At 45.2% G+C, this 7720-nt stretch overlaps 1 protein-coding gene across 1 annotated transcript; it reads left to right on the forward strand.

The window, feature by feature from the left end:
• Positions 1-64: 64 nt before the first annotated feature.
• Positions 65-3969, forward strand: LOC309587845 (uncharacterized protein; the record flags this gene model as incomplete). Its single annotated transcript, XM_082306337.1, has 2 exons — positions 65-1026; positions 1344-3969. The coding sequence occupies exon 2, from the start codon at positions 1345-1347 to the stop codon at positions 3967-3969; it is 2625 nt and encodes an 874-aa protein (XP_082162463.1). The 5' UTR covers positions 65-1026; position 1344.
• Between the last annotated feature and the right edge of the window lie 3751 nt (positions 3970-7720).

Here is a 7720-nt window from a genome sequence, read left to right on the forward strand (position 1 = left end):
AGAGGGGACGGGGAGGGTGGCAGCTGTCCTCCAGCCTTAAATCTGCAGTGTTTGTAATGCCTCGCTTACCTCCGCCGTGCTGCCGGTTACCGCTTGCCCCTTGGGGATGCGGGGTGGGCCGGTGGAGGGGTCCTGCTGGCACCGGAGGGTCCGGAGCCGGGAGGTCGCTGGGGTCCCGTCTCTTCAGCTGCACTTGATGGTCCAAGTCTGGCAAAGGGGGCTGTGGTGACACCAGGGCGCTCAGCTGAAGGTCTGCACCTGCGTTTTCACGTAATAAATACAAGACGTGGACTGTAGGTGCCAGAGACAACCGGTGCCAGAGACAGACAGCCGGTGCCAGAGACAGACAGCCGGTGCCCCTGCCAGGCAACGGGAAGCCTCCAAAGATGAACGATGCGCAGGCAGCGATCTCCTGCCGCAGGCTGCCCCGTACAAGCCTGGGAAAGGTCTGCATTGGATCGTGTTATATTTGCCAGATATCCTTCATAAACGATAGTCTGCTGAAACAAAATGAAAGAAATGAAAAAAGCACAAGGCCAAGGTGCACGAGAAACTCGTGATGCCACAGAGAAGAGGCACAGAGAGGGACTCAGCGGATCAACACAAAACTCAGCAACTACTCAATTTTTTTTCTAGGTGAACATAATTCTTATTACTTTAAAACGCAGTCTGTAGACTGCGCACCTCCCCGTCCACTTCATCAGTTTGCCTGAGGGGCGACGTTAGGGGAGTGCTTCAAAGCAAGCGTACTTTTTTCCTTACTCCAACACGCAAGGCTAAATAAACGGTCGCTGGCAAATTCTTGGCAGAGAGCAAAGCCCCAAGGGGAGGGGATCACAAGAAGAGAGGTGGTCGCACAGTTGCAGGCGCTCCCTGCCACATTGCTCTCGAATACGTTCCTGAAGCGGCTGAACAGCTTTTGGAGGGGTCAGGCTTACGCGGCTGTTGTGCGCCAGGACGAGCGACGTCGAGTCCGAGTTGCAAGCAGCGGTTATGAAAGCGCATTTCAGATGGCGCAACGGAAAGGTGCTGTTGCAAAGGCTGCTCGCTACCTGCCTGGGGTGGGAGGAATAGAAAAAAAAATATTAAAAAGAAAAAAAATCATTCAGAGTGAAATGAATAGTGCTCTCCTTTAAATCATTCTCCGACACCATCTTTTAGCATTGCCTCTTGAAAATAATAATGAAGTGAGATGTATTTTTAATGTAGATAAACAGGAATTCATAGGTACAACTAATGAAACAATTTCTGTACTTGCAAGTAAACTAGGATTTTTTTTTTTTAAGGGTATTCATTAACATAGAGCATATTATAATGATTAATTTTACATTTCTTTTCTCCAGGATGAGGATCCTTATTGGAAGCCTTCATTTCTACTTCATTTCTTTCTTATTCAGCAGAGCAAATGGATTCCTAGCTCAGAGGACACCTACAGCCTATGCCTTCCCCTTTTATAACTACTCCTATTTAAACCTCTCTTCTGTATCAGAAGCACAAGCTCCAAAAACAGCAAGAGCTCTCAATTTCTCACATAACATAATTGAAAAAATAACCAAGAGAGACTTGGAAGGTTTTGACATGCTGGAAGTTTTAGACCTTTCCTACAATCAGATTAAGGACATCGAACCTGGTGCGTTTGAGAGGCTGCTCCGCCTTGTTTCTGTGAATTTATCATTTAATGACAAGAAACTTCTTCCGTCGGGTCTTCCACCCCACCTGAAGCTCCTACCTGCTAGCGAAGCCTCAGGGTCCCTGCGGCTTTCTAAGTACGCCGACAAATCACCAGCGGCTGCTCGGGAGCCTTCTGCGTCCGCCGAGGAGCCGCCACCGGCGGGAGGCCCATCTGTCCTGCAAAACGTTAATCTCAGGCTCAGACGAAGCACGGAGAATCTTCTTCGAAGAGCAGAGAAAAACGTAACGGCCTCTCCAGCACCCACGTTCAGGCCTGATTTCTGTGAAGCACCAATAAATGGGATACTCGATCTGTCAAACAGCAAACTCTCCGAGGAAGAGCTGACGTTAAAACTGGATCCGGATATCTGCCAAGCTCAGCTGGACGCTATTTTGGAGCTTGACATTAGTCACAGCGACCTGGAAATGGATCTTCTATCGCTGTTCGTTCTGTTTTTGCCAATGAAAAACGTGCAGTCCATCGATGCCAGTTACAACAAATTAACAATTAACGTTCTGGACGTCGAGGCGATCTGTAACTTCCCATTCAGCAAGATTTTGTTTTTAAATATTAGCAACAATCCCATAAACAGCTTGGATACGCTGTGTCTCCCTTCAACGATCAAGGTAATTGATTTGTCCTTCACAAACATAAGCCAAATACCTCAAAATTTTGCTACAAAAATGTTTAACTTAGAAAACATGTACGTTCAAGGAAATCACTTCATATATACTGTACGTCCGGAAATCACTAATGCAGTTCAGAAATTTCCCCCCGGAACCGTACACATTAACGCCATTTCGTTTGTCAGAAACCAGGCGGGTACGCCCATCGAAAGCCTTCCGAAGAAAGTAAAACAACTGAAAATGTCCAACTGCTCCATTGTAGAACTGCCAGAGTGGTTTGCTGGCACCATGGAGGAATTATTATTTTTGGATCTCAGCAGCAACCGGATTTCTGTGCTTCCCAGCTTACCTGCCTCCCTGCAGCATCTCGACATAAGCAACAGCGATATTAAAATAATACCCCCTGGTTTTAAATCTCTCTCCAACTTAACGATATTTAATATTCAAAATAATAAAATTACGGATATGCATCCTGAGTATTTCCCATTGACTTTAACAAAATGCGACATTAGCAAAAATAAGTTAAGCATGTTGTCATTAACTGATGCCCTGGAGAACCTCCAATATCTTAATGTTTCCAGAAACCTCATCACCAGACTGGAACCTGCCAGCCACCTTTCTGCGCTCGCTAATCTAGACAGTAGTCATAACCTAATTTCAGAACTCCCTGATCACTTCGGGAAATCTCTTCCGATGCTGAAATATTTTAATTTATCAGGGAATAAGATCTCCTTCCTACAGCGTGGCTCTCTCCCAGCTTCTCTGATTGAGCTTGACATTAGTGACAATGCCATTACCACCATAGTGGAGGACACTTTCGGCCAGTTAACGAGTTTGAGTGTTTTGACCGTTCAAGGTAAACATTTTTTTTGTAACTGTGACTTGTACTGGTTTGTGAACGTGTACATCCACGACCCACGTTTGCAGATAAACGGCAAAGGCAATCTCCGGTGCAGCTTCCCCCCGGAGAGGAGGGGCTCGCTGGTGGAGCGCAGTAACCTCACGCTTCTGCACTGCTCCCTGGGCATCCAGATGGCTATTACGGCTTGCGTCGCCATCCTGGTTGTTCTGGTGTTAACAGGCTTATGCTGGCGGTTCGATGGGCTGTGGTACGTGCGAATGGGGTGGTACTGGTGTATGGCGAACAGGAAGCAGTACGAGAAGAGGCCAGAAAACAAGCCCTTCGACGCCTTCGTTTCCTACAGCGAACAAGATGCAAACTGGACGAAAGAGAATCTGCTGGAAAAACTGGAAACGGACGGATTCAAGATATGTTACCACGAGAGGGATTTCAAACCGGGGCATCCTGTACTTGGTAACATTTTTTACTGCATAGAGAACAGCCACAAAGTCCTTTTTGTCCTCTCTCCCAGTTTTGTAAACAGCTGCTGGTGTCAGTATGAGCTGTATTTTGCTGAACATCGGGTCCTGAATGAAAATCAGGATTCCCTCATCATGATTGTGCTGGAAGACCTCCCGCCCAACAGCGTGCCGCAGAAGTTCAGCAAACTCAGGAAATTGCTGAAAAGAAAAACCTACTTAAAGTGGAGCCCTGAGGAACACAAACAGAAAATGTTCTGGCATCAGCTAGCAGCCGTCTTAAAAACAACCAACGAACCCCTTGTGAGGGCAGAAAACGGACCCGCTCAGGACACGTACGAGATGGAATGAGATACGAGAACGCGTAAAGGTTGCGCCTGGGAAGTCCGCGGTCAAATAAAAGCGTTTCTGTGTTTACCTCCTGCAAAGGCTGCTGTGTTGCAATGCGGGTTTGTCTCGGATCAGTCCCGGGAGAGGTTACTAGGGGGGTTGCAGCATGCGCGTTAGTCCGTCTGATAAAAGAATCCGTGATCCAAAGGGCTGAGACCCGAGCGCTGATAAACAGCCTTTTCCTTCCTGGGTGCTCCATTTTCTTCAGCTATTTCCAGCATTTCTTAAAATGCTGTGGATGTCACCTGAAGGGAAGAACAGCTCGAGTCACGCTGCACGCCCTAACCGTCCTTTTGAGACTATCGCAGAACTAATGAAAAGCGATGTCATTCAAAGGTAAAGCTGTAGTTCGGTTTCTCGGTTCTAGTACAGCTTAAGATGGGAACAGAGAGCGTGTGTACACGTAAGAAAAACACAAACCGTGACACTACACCGGTATCGCTTTCCTTCTGGGGTTTAGCGAGAAAAGATTAAAGACTGACTTAACGCAGCCATCTGAGAGATGCAATTGCAAATCCACACTGCTCCATCATCTGGTTTAAGTAACTGGTGGAAAAGATCAGACCTTAAAATCTTCTATAATTACAGATTAACATATACAACCAAACACATACAATCAAAAAAGAGCCAGCTGAGCGTGCCAGTCTCTGCTGTCAAGTAACTGGTGTGAGCTTTATTTAAATGCTGTTATCACAAGCCTCTAAAGAATAAGCAAGTTCTGTATATTATTTAGACTGAGGGAAGTTTCACTTGACACAATCAGCCTGACCCATTTCAAGTGAACTCCGTGCTCCCTCAGCATAGCCCTTGTCATCACCTAGTGCTACTTCATAACTTTATTTACTGTATTTGAAAAAATAAAAAAAAAAAAATCAGCTGATTTAACATCCACTTTCAAGAAAAATCAACAGACTGCGACACTGAATAAACACCAGGTGAGAACAAATCATTTAGCGTAGCACGGTCTGGACTCGCTCCCACGGTGAGCGAAGCCCAATGGCTTACCAGCAGAAGACCGCAGACCCAGGAATGCAGAATGTCTATGTGCAACGTACGGGACAGCGCGTTTGAAACACGTGCTCTGAAAAGGAATTAGCTCTGCTGCGACAAAAGACGACCCATACCATCCTATTTGATGCCAAAAGGGGAAACGTGAAACAAACATAAAGAGACACCAGCAAATACAGCAACTCTTCTGCGATGTATTTTGAAAAGGAAAAGATCCAGCTGGAGCAGCATGTGGTTTTCACCCTCCCTGTGCTGCTCCCTAGTAAAAAGGAAAAACCCCCACGTTGCAGCACGCAGCATGTTTGACTCTTGGAACCGTGGTTCAGGGACAGCTTTTGTAATGAACGAAAGTATTTTTATAACACTAACCATAAACCCATTTTAAATAGGAATTGACAACGACCTGTTGTCAGCATTTATTAGCACATAATAAACGACATTTTAAAGTCAATTTGTCGGCACTGATTAAACTTAAGACTACTGTACTTTGTATATCGGTGAAGCGCAGCGCTTGAAGTTGACAACAACCAAAGAGCTACTCAAAGCAAAGAGGTCTGCATCAACCGCACCGCAGGACAGAACCAGTGCTCACAAACGGGTGCTTTGAAATTGCCTCCTTCCCCTTCGTCCCGTGGTGCCGATTCCCCAGCTTTCCACCCGGGCAAATTACGAGAAGCAGAGTAGGACTTACCCTCCTCTGCCACCTCCATTTACAGAGATCTCTTTGTGCAAACTCACCTTTCCTCAGCGAGCATGAGGAGTTGTACGCCGACTGTCGTGAAAACAGAATTATTCTCCTGTTCTTTAAATTGCTGTCAGCCAGCTAACTGGTGAAAGAGAGAGCTGGCACCTTTTCTCCTGGTATGTGCACAGCACGAGCAGAATTGCTTACCAGTGCTCAGTGGCAGGCCCATGTATGCAATCCTCCATCCACCCGTGGCGTTGGTGCAAATACACGAGTTAATACTTAGAAAAAAATCAAAAAAAACTAAACAGACAGAAGGCAAACCTAGAAAATGTCCATAGGGCTCCACCTTAATCCCTGCAAGACTATTCTACTGTTTTAAGACCTGCCTTCTGTTTCCATTGTGAACATTAGGCACTGATCCTTCTTGACTATCGTCTTTACAATTTTTGCGTCTTGCCCTCCGCAGCTCGTTGCAGCCTTACTGCTAAGGCAGACTGGCTCTGTGACTTCGAGGAAAACGTGTGCCGCCTGACAGAAACCTCTCTAATCCCCAGCCCAAAATGTTCTGAGGGGGTGCCCAACTGTTGAACGTTCTTTAGCAACTTTTTGAGGTTGCGTAGATGTTGTTTAAAATTGTTTGGCATTAGTAGCTTTTAGGTTTTATACATAAAGGATAAAAAATACAATACTGCAGGCCACCAGCTGAAAAAGTCAACTCTTATCACCATAAAGCACGATCTATGACTTAAAAAGACTGTGAATTATAAAATCTTTCAAATATTTTTGTTCATGTAAACAAACAGAAGCCACTTGTTGGTGAGATCAGCCCCAAGTAATTAATCAGCTGTTTTTCTAATAAGCTTCTTTATGCCGTTCCTTATTTCATGAGCCACCCTGGTGAAACTGGTAGTAGGACGCCTAACACCGCAAACACAGATTTTCAATAATAAAGCATAACCAGTCCTTGGGCCAAATATCGCGACAGCAGCCAACACCAGCAACTTCAAAAGCAGCTGCAAAGCACACTGAAAACATATGCTGGGTAACCTGGTCCACCACGATGGGTTCATCCTAACCCCAGAAATCAAAAGATTGGTTTAATTCCTGGAGTATAAAATTTGGCATATATTCCAAAGCACGTTGGCGTTAACTGTCGGGCTCCTGATATTCACATTACCCACGTGTTAAACCTCCCTGTTTTTTTCTAACCAGTTCTGCGGCGATGAGGTCCACAGCGTATGTACGGGCAGCAAGGAAAGTGCAGCACTTTACGAGTCTCGGATTTGCCACCGTTCATATTCACGAAATGCTTTCTCGTGTTACGGACTGCACTAACTACAGACCTACTTCTTCCAAACCATTCGGTATTCACGTACTTCCCTTGCTGACTCTCTTACCCGTCTCCTCTCTTCACACACCTTTTCCATCTCCTTCATCCAGCTCTCTGTTGCTTCCCCTCTCAATTAGATGGCTTCTTTTTTTAACCTCGCAGTCACGCTTTACTGGTTCTGTGCTCAGCAGAAGAGGGCTCTGATGCAACGAGGGGGCTAAAGGAAAAAAGAGAAGTTATACTCGAGAAGAGTCTAAAACAATGACTTTATCATACGGTAATTCATTACTTCAGCTTATGATTCACTTCAAAGAAATTGTACCTACATATTTTCAAAATCCCATCTCTATTTACTACATCCATAAACCTTCCCCAAAACAGTTGTTTAGTACAACTGACAACTTCAATCGGATTTTTGTTCCCACTGTAGATTAAAAGGTGTTGCGCTTTCCTATCTGACACCATAAGCATACTAACACATCGGTTGTATTAAGAATACAACTGGCACCAGGAGTTACCAGAAGAGCCATATTACAAAGTGCTTTGAAGGGACTTCACTTCTTTTGTCTTAGTAATACATCGCATAAAGACAATAAAACCTTTTTCTACCCTAAAGCTGTACTCTTGCTTTACTCCCACATGAATACTCCATGCAAATTACTTTTATGAGTAACGTGCGAGGGATT

The sequence above is a fragment of the Platalea leucorodia genome (assembly GCF_965183815.1).
Source record: "Platalea leucorodia genome assembly, chromosome: 3".
Taxonomy (NCBI): domain Eukaryota; kingdom Metazoa; phylum Chordata; class Aves; order Pelecaniformes; family Threskiornithidae; genus Platalea; species Platalea leucorodia.